The 23548-nt window shown below is 36.2% G+C and overlaps 1 protein-coding gene across 1 annotated transcript; it reads right to left on the bottom strand.

Annotated features, from left to right (window-relative positions):
- Positions 1-310: 310 nt before the first annotated feature.
- LOC140163601 (uncharacterized) lies at positions 311-22873 on the bottom strand. The gene is made up of 9 exons (XM_072186916.1): positions 22855-22873; positions 21021-21140; positions 13960-14061; positions 13387-13587; positions 11485-11801; positions 7791-7943; positions 3854-4023; positions 1294-1426; positions 311-337 (listed from the first exon to the last, which is right to left on the bottom strand). Exons 1-9 carry the CDS (start codon positions 22871-22873, stop codon positions 311-313), a joined length of 1242 nt encoding a protein of 413 aa, XP_072043017.1.
- Between the last annotated feature and the right edge of the window lie 675 nt (positions 22874-23548).

Raw genomic sequence — 23548 nt, 5'->3', positions numbered from 1 at the left:
CATAAACGGCTCTTTTCAGAGCCACCGAATATTCAGTAGGAAAGTGACACCTACTAAACGACTCTTTTCAGAGTCAACATTTCCTAAAGCAATCCATTTTTGTCTTCAAATTTCTGACTTTTTACAATTGTAATGTAAATAAACTAACATACTAAAATCAATTCCTTAGGTGCTGTATTTAGGACAAACTCTGTAATAAAATCATGAAACGCGAGATTTTATTCATACGATTGAAATATTAGTCACACTTATGGCTAAAATGCCTCCTTGCGCGCGTGAACTTCATAACACATTAAGCTGATTGACCTCATTAACGATCTACGGACTGATACATGCACTGAAATGAAAAAAGTTTTTACGTCATTTGTTCTGCTCAAAATTAAGGGATGGTAAATATTTTTTTATTTTAGGGAATGCTAGAAACACTATAGCTTAAAATAGAAACACTTAATTGAACAAAGCTGGCCGGGAAAGCTGGCAAAAAAATTTAGATATTAATCTTATTTACCACCCCTGAAAGTTTGGTAACCACAGCACCTTCCTAAGTGGGCAAACAAAATCCTAGAATTTAGGTAATTTAGTGTTTCTAGAAAAAAAAAAAAAAACATAAAAAAGTACCAACATTCCTTTTAAATATATACTTACGTAACACTAAGTTAGAAAATAAACTTGGTTTTTATTATTGTGTGATATACTGGCAGCAAAATGAAACTTAAAACTTTTATAAACAACTGCTATAAAGGAGAGAAAAATTAATTTTAATAAGATCTTTGTTTTCAAAAATGTGGCTATTTTGAGAAATTGGCAAAGAGCCAAAAACCCTTCCCTGCAGTAATTCAATGGGATTTTGTTTGAGATGACCAAACATTGCGTAAGTCAAAAACACTTTTTTGGAAAAAATTAAATCTTGGCAATAAGGTTTTCTCATCAATACACACAACCTATATCATTTTCAAGGAGTTCTGTGCATGACACCGTAGCCGATAAAGCCACCTTAAGGGGTGTGGTATGAGCGTTCGAACAGTATTTTTGTGGGACATGAGAGCACATCAGACATATATCGAATTGCATTCTGAATATGAAGAATGTCCTTCTGATATCAAATAATTTTGATTTTTTGAAATTTGCGATATAATATACATTTCATGGCAAATGATTAAAAATTGATATTTTTGATATTTAACAGTCATCGAAGTAAACTTTATAAATCTAATGATATGTACATAAAGTGTATGTAGCTGGGATGGATGAAAAGCCGACGATCAATTGAACAGCAGCAAGGAGTAATCTTACCTCCCTGTATATCTCAGCGCCGAGGTAATACAGGTTTGCCAAAGTTTCAGGCTCTGCACGATTTCTTTCTTTCTCATCATGTAGTATCTTTTCAAGTAATTGTAGCGCTTCTTTGTACTGACCAGCTTGCTTACTGCAAACAAGGGTAAAACATAAGCATATGAACCACAAATGCACTGCTGGAAAATCATGGCAGCTTTACCAAATACACGAAACAATAGAAACTAACAAAAGGATGTTATGCTACACTCCTAAAACAACGTGGTCAAAATGTTATTTTTTCAGAGATTTGACCCATTATATATAATATAGCCATTTTAACCACAATGGGGTTCATTTTGGGGTCAAATAGTTGACCATGTTTGCGAGGTTAAATTCGACCTTTTTTAGTCGGTGCATAGTTGACTCTGGTAACGGGTCAAAAATGTTGACCCTGTAGCTTTAAGTGTGTATAAATAAATCATATCGTGGCAAGAAATATCGCAATTTTCACCACACAATATTTAACGAAATAATGAAAAGGAATAATATAGGCCTAAGCGAATATTATCAATTTGCTGTGACCATGATTGTATTTGTGGATTCAGTTGTGTGTGAGTTTTTGATCACATTAATATTCATCGGGCACCTTTTCGAAAATGACACATATGATAATGGAGAACTATTATGGTTAGTGGCCAAGGGGTCCCTATTGACATGCATATTCTGACCACTTCACGGAAACAAAACTTAACCACACATGAGAGTTATATATTACAGAGACATGCATAAAAAAATTAAGAATACACATTTGAATCTGATAATGACCTTAGACCTAGGTCAAGAATGTTTTAACGAGCACATGGTCAAAGTATAAGTTGTCGAATCGCCTGATGTACAAAATGCCGCTTAGAGCTGAAATAGACCGTGATATAAAATTCAGATCTATAAGATCATTAAAATATAACTAAATTTTCATAGTGCACTTATGTCCACGGCAAATTCACCATGACCTTTCCAGCCATAAACCCGCTTAGTGAAGATTAAACCGAGATATGCAGTACTAAACCATTATAGTAATCGATTGTCCAACGCAAATTTATTACCACGTGATAATATTAATCCAATGAGCGATCGAATTATCCGCTACGGTCGACTAATCCAATCGATAATGACTCTATTGACATTTACGGGCGGAGCCCCACTGACTGAGTTTTGTGGTATTTTTCACTGGTTTGTTGTCATTTACTCATCAAGGCGGTCCACCGTTTTTATAAGGACTATGCTAATGATTTAATCATTGACATGTAGAGAATAAACCATACTTGATTGACAGAAAGTACTAAATTTGTACCTATTACGGTTTCGTGACACCTTTCTTGCAAATGCGACCAAGCTTGGGCGGCCCGGTGAAGCAAAATGTGCATTGGAATAACACGGGAGTTTGGATATAGATGGTATATTTCTTTTTCATACAAATGTATGGTCCCCCGTTCTTAAAGCTTGTACCGGGTTGACAATTCAGATATTTAGAAAAAAATAAGTAATTGAAACATAGACAAAGTACTAAAATCATAGCTTTTATACTTTTTCATATATAACGGTAACTAGTTCATCCACCTATATCTACAACACAGCGCTACCAGTAGGGTTCAATTGCCTATTGTGAGTACCCCTGTGTTGTGTGCATACATGTAGTTAACAATAACTGCATGATGTGATCATTTTATAAAATTCAAAATGAAGGCCACATGGTTCTTCCTATAATAGGATAACATGCATACACCATCGATAGGTCAAACTAATTAAAAAACACTATAGTGGCGTATAGTATACGATACGCCAGTATACTATACACCACTATATAGTCTTGTTCAAGACGGTCTCTTATTAGCTGATCTTCTGATAAAAATGTTTTAATAACATTAAATGTTGGGTTATATAAAGGTCATGGATGTGGGTGTTTGTTTAAGGGGGTACTACACCCCTAGCCAATTTTTTGCTTATTTTTGTGTTTTTCTCAAAAATTATAGTGCATTGGTGACAAGTAAGATATGTATATTATAGAGGCAAGGACTATAACTACTGCACTGAAAATTCAGCAACTCAAGGCAAGTAGTTATTGATTTATTGATCAAATATTGGTTTTCCCTCATTTTTGACTGTAACTCCACAACTGTTGTCTGTGCTGAAATAAAATTTCCAGTGTAGCAGTTGTAGTCCTTGCCCCTATAATATACATATCTTACTTGTCACCAATGCTCTATAATTTTTGAGAAAAATGTAAAAATAGGCACAAAATTGGGCAGGGGTGTAGTACCCTATTTATTATTTAAAAATGTCCGGCAAATAAACCTGCGGGTTTAGTATACATATGAAAAACGCAAGAGTACATCCATAGATGATCCCTCTTTTTGGCTACTTTAGTGTTTGTAGTTTAATTGAAAATAAATGCTTTCATAAGGGATGGTTTGATATAGTTATAATTTAAATATTCATTTTTCATAGTCATTGTACGAGTTCTTAATTTTTGAAAATATTGATTAAACATAAACACGAAATCCGAATAAGTAATACTCACAAGACATACGCCACCTTGATAGATCTTGGAACTACTTCTTCTTCACTTAGTACACCTTCTTGAAGGCAGGTCATGTAATGGCTGACCATTGACTCGCACCAAGTACGCTTTCTTTTCCGTAGTTTGGCTGGCCATAGGGAGCGTCGTGAAGTTTTCCTAGGGGCCATTTGCTGTTGAGGGCCAGTTGTGTCGTTCAAAAATGCAACGGGAAAGAGATGGGAGAAACAGAAGACAAAAAACGAATCAGAGACGAGATAAAAGAAGAGAGAAAGTGCCTTGGCCATAGTGGCAGATATATATGCATATCAGCCAGTGAAAGCCCTTTCGCAGTTTCAACAATTATTTTGGAACTGCGCATGCACATAATCAACATCCGGGTCTTTTTAGGATATCAACAACACAATCTCCTCCATTTACGATGCGCGTGATGAACCGCGCCTGGAAGGAATTCCCTCGTGATTTTACTTTCCTGTTTTCACTCTAGCAGTTTTTAGCCAGCTCATTAATACTTTCCTTGTCTGATGCAAGTGTTCAGAAGACATCAAGACTGAAAAATATGCCAAACACACGCAAGAGGTGTTTCTTACTAACATATTTGTTGGTGTTTTCTGTCGTTTACATATCCTTCCTAAAACCCCAAAGTGCGAATATTTCCAAACACCTAAATTAGCTAAACATTTAGGACACGTTTCAAAACTATATTTTCTAGAATTTCAGAAGAGTACTTGAAATATTGGCCGGTTAATTTTCACACAGTGACGTTAACAAGGCAATTGCCTATACTTCTAACATACACTATTTGTAGAGGTCACGCGTCAATGGTGAGAGCACTGTGTATTGTGTATAGGAAAACGGATAATAACTGCAGTATGTGGCTTTAAGTCATACTCGACGGGGATGGGCACGTGCACCCCAATCGATTTGAAAATTTAGAAAATCCCATTGGAAAATTGCCAAAAAACGACTTGTTCCCCCCCCCCCCCCACACACACCCACACCCACACCCATAGTCATAGAATGACTCACTCTACGCCACTGAGAAATGTAAAATGTATTTTTGATGGCGTTTTTATTTTAATTTTCAGATTTTGATATTTCCATATTAAGGGATTTGGAAAAATGAGTGATAGTTCTTTGGCAGAACACCAGCGCCGCCACCTTCTTTAATTTATAATGCTGTAATTGAAAGAGTACTTGATTATTTTTAATATTGACCCACTTTATGCAAAGATGGCAGAAAGAAATATGAACAGGATACAATTATTGGTAGATTTCAATAGATTTGAAGTATTTTATAATAACATCAGGCTTTCAGCTTCTTAGCTTGTTGTGGGAATCTGATTGAATTCTTGTAAAATTTCAGACAAGTCATGTGTTAGTGACCATGTGTGTGCATAGCATACACCGCGAGCACCTTGGCGCGAAGCCCCTAACGGGTGGGATCCAGATGAATACCCCAATCAATGTAAGATGTGACCGATCTAGCGAAAATGAGGACAATGTCATGAAAAATCAGTTTCAGAATTTCGCTTTCATTCAGATAAAGTTTAATTTCAGATTTATGACATCAAAAAGTGACACAACATTTAAACAATATAAAACACAAGGATTTGGATGGTATAACCCAAAATAACTTTGGCGACATTTTGCTTGACCATGTCACGATATTCCCAATTTATTGATACTAGAAACAATATTCCATGTACTTTTTATGTTTACTAGCATTATGTTCGAGTAGATATAAAAGGGGAGTTCGAGCTCATTTTCAAAATGGCATAAAATCATAGAGATTTTGTTTGATTTTATGTGAAATAATTCTTGGACATAAAATTATACAAAATTTCTGTGAATTAAGTCACCAATTTTGCGCACAACGCGCACGACACGCACACGCCGATGTTGCAAATTTTGCATAGTTAATTTACTCTTTTTTTTTTTTCCAAGATCAAATTGATTAAAATATAAAAATTTGTAAAAAAAATGTTAAATAAAAATTTCATAATCAAAAAAATAAAAAATAAATAAAATAAAAACTTTTTCAGCACAAATAATTTCACAAAAAAAAATTAATAAAAAAAAATATTTAAAAAAAAATAACAAACAAATTTTGATGTTGAAAAACTTTTTATTTTGATCTAAAGAAATAAAACAAAATATTAACATATAATAATGGAATATGCCGACCGTCAAAGAATTTTGATCCATCGCCAAAAACGTTGACCTGTGCGGATACTCACGTTTGAGGAAAGCTGAACTGGTAAGATTTTTGGAGGAAAATGACTTCTATGAAAATCTGCTGTATGCGTAAGTACCCAGCATTGGCGCAGAATACTTCAACCACCGAGACGGCAGAATTGTCCAGTCGAGATTGATTGATGAGTGGTTTAACAAACAAATCTCTGGGTGACGATCGCATGGTACATAGTGAATGAAGATGGAAGTATTTATTTCCATGGAAGCATGGAGATTTTGTATGATTTATGTCACATAATATCATACAAAATCTCTATGATTTTATGCGATTTTGAAAATTTGCTCGAACTCCCCTTTTGTATCTACTGCTCCTGTGCATGACAGCACACATTCTTGCCAGTGAACATTTGGTAATTTTTTTATTCATTTTTTCTCTAAGTTTATATGTTTAAGCCCAATCGACAAGCATCATAATAACGATGCTGTTTGACCCTATATGACCTTTTTCCCCATATGACCTCTATTTGATGTCCTTTGACCCCGACCTTATTTTAATCTATTTATTTATTTAACTGACTACTCTTTCTTTCTTCCTTCAAAGGGTTAACAAGGTGCATGCAGAAAGAAAGGAAATTTTAGAGCAAGTGCCAATAGACTATCACATCATTCAATATAAAATTGAAAATTCAATACTCCAAACAATATAAAAGGGAATACCCCAAAACTACTTGACGATTGACCGTATAACCCACTATAATATGTGCACAGTAGACATGTCCATGTTTGATAGGGCATTGGCTTAGAACACGTGCTTCAGCTATCTGGGGAACTTTAGCTAACTACCACATTCCACTTAGTCTTCTCCGTAGTCCACTTGCCCATTGTGCATACTCTGGTTATTAATAACATTATGCATACAACTCTGATCTTTTTAGTTACCATACTCCCTCTGTTTGCTAGCTTCCCAAGTGAATTTTTACTCTGCGTTTCGCGATCCATAAACTGGTAGATCCCAAAATCAGAATTGTTCAGTAAATGAACCCATTATAATTATGGCAAGATATGTACGTACGTAGGCTATACTTTACTTTTATAGTCAATATTATATACACTTTTTTCATGACCATTTATTGAATACTTTAACTGTGCTAAATTAATGATTAATAGCATATTTTTATTTATCAAATATCCACTATGGCATAGTCTATATTCCACTGTGTATATAAATGGTGCAATTGATAACAAAACCTTACATTTTACCGATTTTGACGCCAATTCTTTACCGATTATAATGAAAGATATAGTTTATAATAGTTTGTAACACTCCTCATATATTCCGTGATCTCCCGTATAAATTTGGCGAGATTCTGATCAAAACTGACGGAACCTTTTACACACACCCCCTACACGCATACAACATTAGCTGATTATGGTAAGATTAGTATAGGGCTCATCTTTCCATTCACTTATCGCAAGATAAAAAGATAATTATGGTTATATTGATATGTTAAGATTTCTGGCATAGTTGTATGTATATGCATCGGACGATTATCTCATAATATAGACCTATATTAGTTTACAAATTAGAATTATGCCACATTTTGTGGTATACAGGGCCAAATCATTTCGTCAGTGCATGGCTTATTATAGCTGGTGGTGCTATTCATGCCATTTATTCTGTAAAACTCAAGGAGCATAACATGTTGAAAGAATCCCCATTTTGCTGTATATTATCGGTTCTTACATTCATCCAGTATCCAAAGAGATGTATACTATGCTCCTCGTCGTAAAGTGCGTCAAATATTCCCCAGTCGGTAGTCATGATGAGTTCTAGTTCTGGTTTGCTTGTCGGTGTGCATGCCTTGGTCTCTGACTTTGGTTCGACATGTTCGATGTCCTGAATTACACAGATGCAAGGAGATTTGTTGGCAATAAAGGCAAAAGTGATTACTTAGGTTTCACTGCCTGAACAGAATTGATCATGTCTCACCTCCTTTTTCAACCAAATCGACGGCAATAACTCTTATAGTGAGGGATCAACAAATTGCATCAGGCAAAACTCACTTCTTGGGAACTAAATACCACACAACGTCGTTTTTATGTAACTCATTCACCCATTATTTTGTGTTATATACTACCTCTAGCCATAATGAGAGCCTGGTGATCTGGTCAACTCATTGACAGATACCAACCTCAGGAGGGGATTTTGATCAATTCTATTCAGGTAGTGAAACCTAATGTAACATAAAAGAAGAGGATCTTAAAATCATTGCGTGACTACTCCTCTGATACCTAATTATAACAGACTTTATTATGCAACTCCAGCATTTGAAAACTTCTCATCTTGATATGATGTCAATCACTGGGTGCTTGATTTGTCATGAATGAGAGATAAATAATACCAATTGCGCTTTTGTCTCTGACATAGGTGTAACTGCAGCTGTAAGGACATAGACAGTTTGGGGGATGTAAATCTTGTCATTGGTCATGTGAGATTGGACATAGATATCTTTTTAGATCTTTTGAGTTTCTGCGTGGCAGCTGGTAGGTAGGAATAATACATGTATGTCTTTTCACTTGTGAGTTACCTACAACTTACCTAGCTAGTTAATTATACGGCAGGGGTCTCTGTTTTAATTCAAAAAACATTTACCGACGGCAAAAAAATCCATTGTTTTGTTATGCTCTCACAAACTTGGACGAAATCAAACATTTTGGCCTAAAAATTGGCTACGATTCTTGCTGTCCCATTCAAAAGTACAGGAAGATCATCCACAGCGTGGAGGTCACCAGACTTCCTGTCTGCAAGCAGTAATGGATGCCACCAGTGCTGGCTCAATGAATTGTTTAAAACGAATTGATAAATTCGGTATTATATATACTGTTTGATCTTCGGCGGAAGAGCATTATAGCCAAATGATCTTTGCACAGAGGCCAACGGGTGGACCAGGCCCAGTAAGGCAGAGTACCCTCAAGTTTGGGTAATAAATGGCTTACTGGATGGAAGGTCAGTAAACATTTCATGTTGAAAGTCCGACCAACTGCGGAGCAGCTAGACCAAATGTGGACATAGGAGTATCCACTGCTCTATACTTACACTCCTAAAAAGGTAGGGACTGTGGCAGAGCAGATGCCGGGAAGCAGAGAACAACCTTTGCCAAACTCTGGACACCAAGTGTATCCTCCATGCAGTAAGGGTGTCTTATATTCTCGTGCTCCATGGATACTTTTGGATATCCCATTGGGTGCTTCTACAACCTTTGAAATGGGGCTGACTCCCCCGATTTTGCATACATGTTGCGAAAAATTATCATGCGAAGAAATGGACTGCCCAAACGAGAACTACCAAATGTGCTCCCTGTAAACGACTGCCGAATACGTATATGACCATCTGGCTAACGAACAGAACTACGAAGGGGGGGGGTTGTACCACCCCTTATGATTTATGCCCAAACGACCTAAGCTAATCGTAGATCCATCCTTTGCGCTCATTTCAGTGATTCATTTTTTACCTCAGCACTTTACCCGGGGGTAGGACCGGCCATCAAAATGACCATAGAGGGCGGTTGTTGAGGCCCACCATTGGTTTCTACAGTAAAATCAATGATTTTCATTTCGCTCTTGTAAAATGATTCCAAGAGCTACTGACTTTTTACTTGTCAGTTATGTTCCCTTTTATGTTTAGGGGAAAATTCGGTGAAAATCGCATTTTCGTAGAATTCTTAACCGAAAATCAATTTTGCCTATACATTTGTACATAGTCCAATGAAGAATTTCCCAAATTTGCATGACGTCATTGGCGACATTATGTGAGGAATATTTGTACTTATCACTGGATAGAAAAGACTATACATTGGTACCAAATATAACGGTACATGACGTTTATTATTGAAAATTATGGGGGTTGCAATTATTTTGTGTTACAAAATATTGCTCAGTAGTTTTAGCGTTAAGGTCCAAATGTCCAAAGGACAACTGGAAGCGAAGATCCGGAATACTCCAACATCAGACTCTAAATCAGATATTATTCTCATTGTTGAATCCAAGCTGGTTTCTTCAGTGCCTGATGATAGTCACTTCGTCTCACCAAATGGCTACTCCTGTATGCGGAGAGACAGAACTGATGACAGTGGTTTGGGTGGCTGCCTAATTACCATCGAAATGACCTCCCTGTAGTAGGAAACCCACCTAGAGCCCAAGAAGCATGAGCTGATGGTCTTCACTATCCTTACTAAGACTGGCACCTTGCTTCTTTTGCTTGTTTACGCAAAATACTATACTTGCTATACGCAAAATCTAGTCTCACGTTTGGTCAAGTCTCATGGTCTAATTCATGGCTGTGAAGAGTAACCTTAGGAGACAATCCATTCACAAAGAACCTCAGCTCAGAGAACGGACTATCTTAGCTACATTATCTTAGGGCATGTGTTGTAGCACCTTGTTTAATCAGACAGACAATGTTTATTTAGACACCATCATAACCTAAATATGTTAGGTCTTTTGGGGACCAAATGTATATTTTTTTATCTTCAATACGAAAGGTCAACATTTTCAAATGATGGACGACTTACGCTACATACACTTTAAGTACATATCATTAAGGGGGTACGACACCCCTGCCCAATTTTGTGCCTATTTTTGTATTTTTCTCAAATATTATAGCGCATTGGTGACAAGTAAGATATGTATAATATAGGGGCAAGGACTACAAGTACTGCACTGGAAATTGTATTTCAGCACAGACAACAGTTGTGGCGTTACAGTCAAAAATGAGGGAAAACCAATATTTGATCAATAAATCAATAACTATTTCGCCTTGAGTTGCTGAACTTTCAGTGCAGTAGTTGTAGTCCTTGACCCTATAATATACATATCTTACTTGTCACCAATGCGCGATAATTTTTGAGAAAAATGCAAAAATAGGCCAAAAATTAGCCAGGGGTGTAGTACCCCCTTAAATGTATAAAGTTTACTTCAAGGACTGTTAAATATCAAAAATAAGAATTTGTCATAATTTGCCATAAAATTTGTATTATATCTTGAATTTAAAAAACAAAACAAAATTATTTGATATCAGAAGGACATTCCTCGTATTCAGAATGCAATATGTCGATATGTCTGATGTGTTCTCATGTCCCACAAAAAAATGATGTGCAAACGTTGCTATCCGATCCCTTAAAGAACGAATTCCTTTCTTTAAATTCCTAAAGGGTTGCTTTTGCACACTACAAACAAAAAATATTAAATATGCAGATATTCGGCATTCCGTATTGAGATTTTTTTGTGCTTCATAACGTTTAATCAAAATGGTGTGTTTATTACCAATGAAATTTAGTGTATCCACCAACTTTACTTATATTAGTTATAATTAATGCATTACTTTAAAAACATCTTAGTCTTCAGGAGATCAACATTTGAACAATATAAAGAACTCTTACCTCTGCGTCAAACACGATTACTTTGTGATCACGTAAGGCATCATCACGTTTGTGTGCGTTAACCCCATCCTCACACAGATATTGGTTGCATGTCTCACATTTACCTTCCACTTGGGATTTGTTGTCACAACAGGTGCAGGTAAACCCACTGTCTTTCTGAAATAGTTGTTCTCTCTTTGACTCTTCTTCAATTAACTCCCGCAGAAGAAAGTTAGTTGGAAACTTCGTGGCGTCTCTGCCAGGAACAACAGCTTGTTGGCGGCATAAGGGGCAGGCAATGGCTCGTGTTCCTCTTGGTGCGACACCAGTGAGACACACTGAACAGAAGGTGTGTAGGCAGGGCAATGACTTGGGCGTTTTAAATCTGCCCAAGCAGATGGAACACGTGAGGGCTTTAAGCCTGCTAAATGGCACCGTGGATTTTGCTTCTGAAAAGATATCAAAAAGAATACGCATCCTTTGCGTTTATACACTCTATTATTAACTCGTATTATAAATCCTTTGATGGGGAAAATAGCAGAGGAAGTAACGAGGTACGTAATGATTAGAAGATACGATTTCTCAAATGGCTTACGAAGCATATAGATAGACCGTAGAAAGAGATGAGCCAAGTCCATTCAAGCATCGAATATTTACTATGAAAATTTAATTTGCCGAAACGTTTTCGTACTTTTTCTACTTCTTTTTAGAGCAAAGTTATTGCAAAGATGCCCATAAATGCGATAATTGCTGCTCCCCCTCGACCAGTCAAAGCTGGCTAATCTCCCCTTGCCCTCCCCTTATCCAAAAATATTCCCCAGGCTTATAATAGCGCACGTACAACCCCTCAAAGATAAGTAAAATCGATATATCTTAGTGAAGGTTACTTGTACAGACTACATTTTTTTAGACCTTTCATTAAACAATAGTAAAGAAAAAATACCCCATGACCATCACGTGGATGCATGAACTACACTACGCAAAAAAAGTTTCTTTATGGTTAGGAAATTTAACCACTATTAAATTCTAGCGATTAATTGTGTACGTTTGCTAAATAATCTCATGCGAGTGGTTGTCCTACGACACTCCTGAGAATAGATATGGATGTTTAAGTAACACGAGGTCGAGAAATAAAAATTGCAAAAAGACCTATTCAAGTTTTCAGCATAAAAGAAAACACAAAAAACAAAAAACTTGCTGAACACATTTCATGCATCATACTGCCGCTTCCAACTTCACTTGAGATTAATCTCTTTCTTTACCAGTCTTTCAGTACTTTATGTGTCCACCGTTGGCTTCCCTTACACGTGGCGTCTCATGCTCCTAATGAGGCGTCGAATGTGTTCAATCCCGTTCAACTCGTTGATAACGATGCGACGCAATCTCACCAGAGTTGTATCTGCCTTTATCTTCTTGTTGACTCGTCTCTTGTGCTGATCCCAAAGGTTCTCCAAGGGGTTAAGATCAAGGTTTGCCACTCGAGTGTCTCAATTCCTTCTGCTTCCAGGAATGCAGTTGTCCTGGCTGTAATCATGACCTGTTTTGAATCCCTTTTCCATCTCTCAAAACGTAAATGTCTTAGTACCCACTCACCTTTGTCTTTGATCATTTATCTGCACAATACGCAAAGGATTATCCAACGTGCATCAAGGAAAATGCTTTAAATTCAAATTGAAAAGGCGGGAATAATGAAACCGTCTTGAATCAGTGAGTCAGCTCTAAAACCATTGAATAGGCTTTTTTGCCATTTTTATTTCTCGACCTCTTGGTACTTTCATATCTTTTCTCAGGAGTGTCGTAGGGTAGTGATTTAGTTGCTAGATTTTAATAGTGGGTAAATTTCCTAACCATAAAGAAACTTTTTTTTTGCGTAGTTTATTAAAAAATTAACTAAATTGCCCTAATAATAAGTAACGAACATACTTGCGCTAATATCTCGTCCAGAGTCACCAAGAGCTCTGAGCAGATCTGGAAAGTTTTCTTCTAACAATTCATCGGTGTCAAATCGGAAATAGAGCCGTGGTCTAACTATGAAACTAAGCCAATCTGTATCTCCCAACTTGAAGGTGCTTTCAAATATTAACGGAATAATTCTTTTCTTTAGGTGATACGCGTTAACAGCCTCTATTATGTAAAACACAGAATGAATAAATTGTTCAATTGTTTTAATTAAGAAGTCATTATTCACTCTTTCACACTACTTTGACAAAGTTTTTTCTTTTTTTTTTCTTTCTTTCTTTCTTTCTTTCTTTCTTTCTTTTCTTTCTTTCTTTCTTTCTTTCTTTCTTTCTTTCTTTCTTTCTTTCTTTCTTTCTTTTTTTCTTTCTTTCTTTCTTTCTTTCTTTCTTTCTTTCTTTCTTTCTTTCTTTCTTTCTTTCTTTCTTTCTTTCTTTCTTTCTTTCTTTCTTTCTTTCTTTCTTTTTTTCTTTTTTTTATCTCTATAAAATTAATGCAGACTGGGTTTTTTTTTGCATAATATTAAATGTAAGTCTATACCTGATTTACAGTTCTCGCTTTCCTGGTATTTTGCAGTCACGCAAATAAGCACTGTATCAGCATTCCCAACAGCGTTCGCCATGGAGCCCACTAAACCACCTTCTGCAAGAATAAACCCCAATCTAAATCAGCATGATGAGTCCGACAGTCACATTTAATTGCGCAGTGCCCTCGGCTGCACTTAATTATTGCATTCGGCCAGCTCACCCTCTACACATACATATTGCGTTTAAGTTAATAGTACAGGGTGTAACAATAAAAAAGAGTTAAAGCACAAATGTTATCTGTAATACAATTAGTAATATCTTGGCTAAAAGAAGACGTTTAGTTGGTCTCTTTACTAGATTGGGTTCAAAGGTTATGTCCGATTAATTAAATCGTCCAGAAAACGTGTTGGGCCACTTTTGCCATGTTTGTGCATATCAAGTTTGAACAGCGTAGATATGCTTATCGTGCATTAAATATCAAAGAACTGACACAAAAGAATTATAAGTGGTGTTTGTTCGTATAATTAACACCAACTTAATTATGATATTTCTTTAAACTCTATAAATGAAGTCATGAAAATTCTTTCAAATTATCTTATAGATAAAGTAATGTCTCATATCCCTGAGATATCATTGGTAAAACTGAGAACAGTTTTTGCATCCATTAGTACAAAACAATACAATTTTGAAATTAAGTTCAGCTCGGCTTCTAGCTGTTCTGGGGCGACCACTATTGCCAGCATTTCTGTTAACAAATTTCTCATACTTTTACATACTTCTCATAGTTATATGTAATTGTTTGACTTGATGCAAGACGTGATCTTATGGTTACTGCTTGACTCCATGTGATACCGAATGTCACATAAAAATACGCTCTTCCAACGAGAATTAGGTTTGAAGTTGTTGAGCTGCAGCCACGATTTCTAGTAAATGAGGTTGTTATTTCAGTGCTTAGTTGTGACTTTCAAAAACTAAAGAAGCTATTATATTATGTAATCATTCCTACCACTTCGAATGCCCCATTGTTTAAAACTACCTATTATAAGAGCACCGTTCAGGCCGGTCCATGGTTCAACTCTATTCAGTCACTTTTGTAACACTTAGACAAAAGTGGCCCATGCAGTTTTAAGACTAGGTTACATAATTGCCCATATCTTCACTTGTATACCATTAATTTTATTGGAACAAAGTTTATCTGGTGGCTAAAGAAATTATCTTGATAGATATATAAATATCAAACCAAAACATAAGCGGCATCCTTGTGTCATTCTATTTTCAAAATTGTACAAATTTTATTGTTACACCCTGTATATACCAATGCAGTATGGGTGATATAAAGGAGTTGTCACATGCCTAGCAATAGAGAGGTTCTGGGTTCAACCACTAAGTACTTCTTCACGCTGGGCTTGCACGACTTTACTTACATATAAAACCAAATTAGTCTGAGTTAAGTAATGCGGTGGCGCTACGATGCTATGAGGAGTGAAGGAAGAGTATGCATTCTGTGTCTTTACGCATCTGTGTACTCTAGACGTAGTTTCTTTCGCGAAAATGAGCTTTTGTGATATGTATGTACTCTGTAATGTTTTTTTTTAATTTATAAATACAAGGAAAGAAAATCTGTAAACTCCAACTGCACTATTTTTTTAAAGGAAAGCAGATCTTTGCTGTACCAGCGAGATACACATGCGCAACAACTTGTCGCGTTGCGTAGTCACGCAATTTGATAACGCACAGATACGCTACGCATACGCGATGCTTATCTGCATGCATGGCGCAACATTTGGCAGGATAAACTAAGCACAAGTGTGGGCATGCAGATTATTTGGGTCACTATATTTTAGAATAGGCCCCAAAAATATAGACTTTAATACAGAACCCATTTAAAATAGGGGTCAAAGTTCACGTGGGGTAAATTTCAAAACTAGACTAATTTATTATACTAGAATACTATGTATATTTCCCAAATTAACTAGAAAAAGTAGGTCAAAGACCATTTGTTGATGGCTATTGACCATGACCCAGTTTTGCAATGTAAGCTTTAGAATGAATAATCATTAAGTAAACGGGAACAACTGAGAACATGCTTGTCAAAATCGGAGCGGTTTTGTCCATAACTCGAAAACAGTACATCTACATACGACAAACTATACTTTTCCTGAATTTTTATGGCCTCCGGAATTACATTGGTGTGTTTTACTACAATCTAAGCACTTTTTTGTGTGTATCAGAATGACCTTTGACCCCTCTGTTTTATGGTTTCTACTAGAAATGCTGTTATTGTTCAGTCGTTTAAGGCAATGTATAAAAGTAGTCATCTGAAGTAGATTGCATATTCACATGAATTGATGTTTTTTAAAAGTTGTATATACCTATAATTATATGAAATTACGTGCCATAATTGTTTGTATATCTAAATGTGTTTTCATGTATAATTACTATAATTCTGCCCTGATTTGGTAAAATGATCTAACTTGAAATTAAAATCGTTGTTTCGAGAAAAAGAGCTTTAAAATTTGAACACTTGACATTTTTCTTTTTGAATAAAATAAATTATTAAACAGATCTAATGTCTTAGAAAATATAAAAATCTCATTATTTGGTGGCATGGTGGAGATTTTAGGATGTCACCAATGGAAAGAGCGCCCTCACATTACCCATGATATGGATTTATCTCAAAATATCCAAATTTCAAGTAAGATCGTTTTACCAAATCAGGGCCGATATTTTATATGAGTGTCTTCACACCACTCCACGCCATACATAAATTCTCTCAGTCACATTTCCCCAATATGAAATTTAAAAAAGTAAAATTTAAATTTTGCTTCTTTTAAAGTTTGGCAGAGGCGGGGTTCGAACTCACGGCGCACTGCGGCGCTTATAATGCTCTATGAGCCTAGCGCCTTAGACCACTCGGCCACTTGTCTTCATGGAATTCATTTGAAACTTATTTGAAGATATAATCGCAACTTCAATATAGGCCTACCACGTGACAAGCAAAAGCAGAAAACGTACCATATTTTGGAATTTTATTTGCCTAAATACATTAATGTGTATTAATAGCGCTCAATTGTTGTTAATCCGACCATAAACATGATAAATGCGCGTCTATATGGACAATACATGATATCGATTTTGACACGTGCTCTCACGGTGTCAGTACATTTCCATGGTCAGTAGAATACTATAGAGGAACCTACCATTTTTCTTGTATACACGTTCGATGTTTTTATCAAGTACATAAAAAATTCATTTTAGACCCCAAATGTTTTTTCAGGAAATAAAAGATTAGATTACCATAAAAACGAAACAGTAATCTTTTGCCGGGTCTAATGTAATATTCACATAGGATTTTCAACGTTTTTTCTATCCTTTTTCTTGCTCAATTAAAAAAAATATTTTGGCGTATATAAAATTGAAATAAAATGCTCTGCCTCTTAAACGGCATCAAATGCGCCATAATTGGGTATCACGAATCGTAAGATATGATGTGCAGTTAATATTCATATTTTCTTTTATCCAGAGGATGCTTCAGTTTTGACAGGAAAAATATTTTCTTGAAAACCCTCTCACTCGGTTATTTTAAAAAGGTAACCACGCTTCCCTAGAATGTGCAATAAATTAGCATTAAAATTGTTCTTATTCTAACAGCAAGGGTTTCTAGAATGTATTATGGCGAAATGTGGTGTAGAGTGTCTTTTAATATTGTTGTAACTTTGTATATTGCAGGGCCCCGGTTAGAACAGCTTTAAGCTGATTCGGGCATACCCTGGGTAAAGATAAATAATAATAATAATAATGTTGGAATCTATTGATCACTATGATATGAAGCGACATGTAATACCCAATTTGGTGCTTTTGTCAACTCTGTTCCCATTTTGATGAAATCGATCGTTACCCTGTCTGACTTCGACATCGACTCTCATGCGCCTAGTATAATTAATTGATCGGAGATAAAGGGTTGACATGGGAAATTAGGCACAAGACATTGCAACAAGCCAAGCTAACTCATGCACACAAATCAATGAAGATTCCGAGATAACTGCAGAAAATCTTTGTCCCCGGTTCTTTGGTCAGCTTTGAGATCTTTTGGTGCCCACAGACTCTTGATTGACGGACCTTTTCTGATCCTCTTCTAAGCATGATTAGTGTCCCGTCACAGAGAAGCTATGCATACTTTAAGATATACTTCGAGTTCATAATAGACATTCCCATCTACAATTAAGCTGTTAATATCTTTAAAGATTTTTCCCAACTCTATAAGGTATATCAAACTTATAGTTTTGTTAGAATTTCCATTCTGACATAATTAGTTTAACACCGGCATTTAAAAAAATATAGTATAACAAGCATTTTCTGACATTTACTGAAAAAAGTATTGCTTTTTATTTTAGTCGAGAAAATATATTTTAAAGTGATAAGTTGTATCTCACACCGAATTCTAAATGATTGAGTGAGCCCGAGTGTTTAATGACTTTACAGGTTTGCAAATGCATGTCGACTTATATTGTACCATTGGCACGTAGTAGGTTTTCCTCAGCATCACTGATTGCTGGTGCTGATCATCTCATTCAAAATCCGTTTTTCTAATCCAAATCCCTTTTTCTCTGTTAACGTGACATCAAACAGAGGAAGATACAATTTCAATTGACATTTGAATAGACAGATAATTCACATCGACAGATTGAGAAAAAGAAAAAGAATATTATTTATATGGCATAAATAGTTAAGTTCCATTTTGTAAAGTACCTCTATAGCAGGGCCTGTCAATCAAACAGTATGACGTGAATTACTCCGGAATCCATTACACAATATGTATGGTAATAACTTGAAAATTGCTATTTGTCCACCCTATTGAAAGGCATTTTGGCAGCCATTTTGAAAAAGAACCCTCTATCATTGCTTTTGCTTTCCAATTTATACACAAGTAGGCTTCAGCCAACATTGCAATATGTTTGAAAATAAAATAAAATAAAACAAGCTAACAATGACTTAAAATTGCTGTTTAAATGGCATTATAATGGAATTTTGGCAACCATTTGTTTACACGGGGTCAACATTTTTGCAGACAACCTCATTTTAATGGCGGGACTCTTTTGTCCGAAATAAACTGTATTACTTTATAATATGCATAGCTTGTCGGCAAATCAATTCGGCACAAAGGAACAATGCATTACGTCATATATTGAGTACGGTGATGTGCGCAAAATGTCAGAAAACCATTATAGAATGAGAACTTCAAACGTTTTCACAAAATCTTGGAAAAGTGCTAATTTCGCACTGAACAGGAATCAAACCTCTAATTCCCCAGCAGTCGGCCTCATCACTTTGCGGCCACACTTTGCGGTTGTAATGTTTATCTCTGTACAACTGGTTTTGGTCTAGAGTAAATTGGACTATATGGTCTGAAGTACCTAGTCTTGCATGTACTGTGCAGGTGGCATCTAGATTAGTGATGACCAAGTCAAGAATCTGATCTTCTGGATAGGTTCTTTTACAAATTGCGTTAGACGAAGAGCATTACACATCTGTATGGCTGCCAAGCCATTCCTTGTGGTGGAAATTGACTCGCCAAGCAGAACTACTGATTGTGATTGAATTCAGAAGGCTTTGACAAGATGGTGGAGTTCAGATAGCTGATGATATCACTGTGTTAGTACTAACTGGTCTATAGACAGCAGCATAGAGAGTATGTGCTGTGACTTTACTGTTACTGAAAACCACATTTAGCTCTACTGGAACAGAAGCACCGTCATAAAATATGGCGATACCCTCTAGGCAATATATGACGATCCTTCCTTTGCTGGATTACAGCTGAGGGAGTATCCTGGTATAGTTATACACTTAGCAAGAAGGTGTCCATGATGACAATAATGGATGGCTTTAGTGACACAGATTGAACATCTCACCTAAGTTCGGACGTAGTTCTCTGATGTTCACTTCCAGTAAAGTCAGGTCCGTTTCACGTAGTCGTTGAACATGAATGTGTCGTTTCCGTTTTGATCCATCCATTCGAGGCTTCTTTAATTTACTCGTATTTGAAGAGTAGGGGATAGCTGGCCCCTCACTCCCAGATAAGCACCTTAGCGGTGCGGTGGGGGTATGCACTATGCATGACCTAAACTGAAAGCATCCTGAGATTCGGAACAATTAGGGCATCTAGATGGCAGACGATACCTCTCGGTCAACGATTGGGTGGTCAGTGCGTTAGGTCTCACCCCACTACCTAATTATATAACCCGATCTGAAAGTGTAAATTGTTATCCTCGGTGTCTACTGCTGTCGCCGTACAAAGCCGAATTTGACAGCCTTGTCGTGCGATAAGAAGTAATGATAATAAAAGTGTGAGCGTACTACTTTTATAATATCTTCATTTTGATGACCAATTTTGTCTTAATATCATATTGCTTTCACATTTGGCATTGTGTACGTGTCCACTTTAGTAACAAATCTGAACTTGCTTAAACATTCAAAAAATGTTAATTTTTTATGCATTTTATGGTGTTCTGGTTCAGCAAATCGCTTATGGGTCTTTATCATTATTACGAAGCCTTTTAAATATACATCGTTTATAGAAACACCACAGATTTATCGTCGGAAATAGCTAATTAAAGCCATAATATGAAATTGGGTGATTTTTGTTTGTTTGTTTGTTTGTTTGTTTGTTTGTTGTTGTTTTTGTTTTTTGTTTTTTGTTTTGTTTTTTTTTTCGTTTTTTTTTTTTGTTTTGTTTTCTTTTTTTTTCGAATATAATTTTTTTTTGTTATATTTCTTTTGTTTACACATGTCCCAAGTAACACACCTAATATAGAATCAGCCAAATCCGTTTTTGTTTTTGTAGGTCAACATTTCCGACACGGTACCGTTATTTCTGCTTAAATGGACAGATCCCCTTCCCGCCATTATTACTTAAATTGGACAGGAAACCTTCCCGGCAGTTATTACTAATATTATTTCAAAATTTCGGGTAAAGAATATCAACACTGAAATTCGAGGGAAATCGTAAATTATGGTTTTAAGACGACATAATATTTGCTTTACCAGTTTACATAAGATGTTAAAACGGTTATTTACCCATTCGTTCGAAGTCTATCCACACCTCGTATTTCGCTGCTTGAAGTTTACGGTAAAGTTTCCTTACTCTTTGTTTGGAATCCCATTGGTAGCTAAGCATGAGATATGGTGCTGCTGCTTCTGAAAGCATATATTCAAATATATATGCACATTAATGCATGCAAGGAGGTGAAACAGATAAATATTTGTAAATTGGGCATTTTTATCATATTCTTTTATTAACTAGTTTTATAGTCTAGAGGAAAATCTCAAATTTGTGCTTGTATAAAATTGTTGAAGCATTTTTGAGTAAAAGTTGACAACCTAGCTATATTTACTAATTTTGGAGCTGCTTAATCCAAAAAGGGCGGCGAGCAAGCGTTATTTTGAGTCTGTGACCCTCAAAATGACCCCTTAGGGTTTTACAGGGTCAAAAATGAAACAGGCTCCGATTTCACTCATTAGCATGAGGTAAGATGGGATCTTGTGTTTAGAGCGTGAATTTCAGAGTTCTTTGTAAAAAGGTCGTCAAAAACATTTGGCAATAAGCAATTTGTATGTTTATACATGAATGTATTATATTGAAGTATTATATTTAAGTAGCAAAGGATTTGTTTTAGATCTGTAATAATAATGTTACTAATAATAAAAGATTTATGAATATACGAAGAGCAGGCACATCCCCGTGCTAAAATACTAAAATTTATGTACGGTAAGGTTAACAAACCATATAATGTATACAATGCTTCACTGGGTAGAAAATGTTTGACTCTGTTAATAACGCCGACATTTCGAGAGCAAGTTTTAATGGCACTAACAATATGCTCCTTCCAAGTAAGATTTTGAAGACCTGGACACTAGTGACTCTTTCAAGAGGAGTGTCTTCACTTTCATTTGAGTCAAGACATAGGTGTAGAGTGTAGTCAGAGCGTGTATTTTTACGACTGCCAAGTAACATGTAGTTGGTTTTTTTTGGCGTTTACGGATAGTTTGTTTACTTTAATCATACCATCTGTCTATATGATTAAGCTCTTTATTTATAACTGTTTCTACCTCCTCAAGTTGGCTATGTGAGAAAAACAAATTATTATCATCTGCAAAGGTTATAACATCATTTGTAACAAGGTGGATATCATTAACATACAAGATAAAGAGCAGTGGCCCCAAAATTGACCCCTGGGGCACACCACGAGTGATATTTTGCTCTCTGATGCAATTATGTACTTTGTGATTTATTCAAACACAGAAACATAGTAATACACATACACAGTGAATAGTCTTGTTTGTCTCTTTTAAATCATCGCGAAATGTGTACAAAAATAACAACCAAACTGAAAAAAAAAATGAATAAAAGAGCTCACATAGCAATGTGTCTGCGACAGGTTTTCTATTAAGGGAGGGGGCCTTAACCTTTGAAAATATGTTTTCTTTACGAGTTGATAGAGAAGATATGTTTTTAAGTGTTCCTTCGATGGCTTATCGTTAACATTTGTTAAACCCGAGGACATTTGGCGCGGACTGTTAATTCTTGATTCGCCACGCCTTTGTGCTTTCACTGCTTACACAGCAAACAGAAAATGTTCTTAAAACGTTCATTGAAAACCTTAATAACATTTAAACGTCGGGTTATATAACCACTGAACTGGAAAGCTGTGCAATATGTCCTATATTATGATAAGTTTCTTATGTCCCTATATTTTACAAAGGTCATCAGGCTAACATCGACAACATACCAGACGGAAGTTTTTGTCAACCTCTGATGTGATGTCATCAATGAATATTATGAATAAAATGGGACAAAGGATGGATCCTTGTGTGTCACCAGCATTGATCCACTTCAGACTGGACGACTTACCATTCAGGATAACCTTCATGGAGCGGTTATAGACGTAGTCAGCTAACCATGCTATCCAGAGAAGCCGAGAACGGAGAGTTTTTCCAGGACTCCTGGGTACCAAACTCGGTCGAATGCTTTGCTTGTGTCCAGGAAGACACTTCTTCTCTTATTGAAGGTGTTGGTGAGTCGTTGGGATACATAAGTGAGGGCATCAGATATTGAGAGGCCAGCTCTGAAACCAACTTCTTTCGCTAAGATGTTTCCACAAAGCCTAGGTCGACCTCTCCATGATCTTAGAGAGTAAAGGGAGGAGAGAGATGGCCCGATATATTTAATCGGAGAGTGTTTGTCCACTATTTTGAAACATGATATTGTATTCTAATACAACTTTTATTGGGCTTGTATGTGTCCATTGTTGAAACAGAGCTGAAAGAGCCGTGCTAGAGAGTGGCAAGCTCAGCAGCTGTAGTTCTCAGAGCAAGTGCGGGAATCCCATCAGATCCAGACTCTTTGCTTAAACAAATTGATTTGCTGTTTTCTTACTTTCTTTGGCCAGGAAATAACACTGGAGCATTTGGTGGCTGGGACGTCCTCGAAGGAAGGTGAGTGAATTGTTTGCTATTTTCAGTTTAAGGAATGATTAATTTTTCACGGTAGACGGAGGCAAAGCACTTTGCCTTTTACTTGGCGGTGATGAAAGACTGACCTTTAG

Source organism: Amphiura filiformis, chromosome 11 (genome assembly GCF_039555335.1).
Source record: "Amphiura filiformis chromosome 11, Afil_fr2py, whole genome shotgun sequence".
NCBI lineage: Eukaryota > Metazoa > Echinodermata > Ophiuroidea > Amphilepidida > Amphiuridae > Amphiura > Amphiura filiformis.
Note: the sequence above shows the minus strand (reverse complement) of the source record. Positions and strands in the feature narration are given on the sequence as shown.

What these genes read in the sequence shown, in the direction of transcription:
- LOC140163601 (XM_072186916.1), bottom strand. An exon ending in TGGACGAGATATTAGCGCAA is followed by an intron (nt 11,802 to 13,386) that starts GTATGTTCGTTA and finishes CCTTCTGTTCAG; the next exon opens with TGTGTCTCACTGGTGTCGCA. An exon ending in GCGCTGAGATATACAGGGAG is followed by an intron (nt 338 to 1,293) that starts GTAAGATTACTC and finishes TTTTCATTTCAG; the next exon opens with TGCATGTATCAGTCCGTAGA.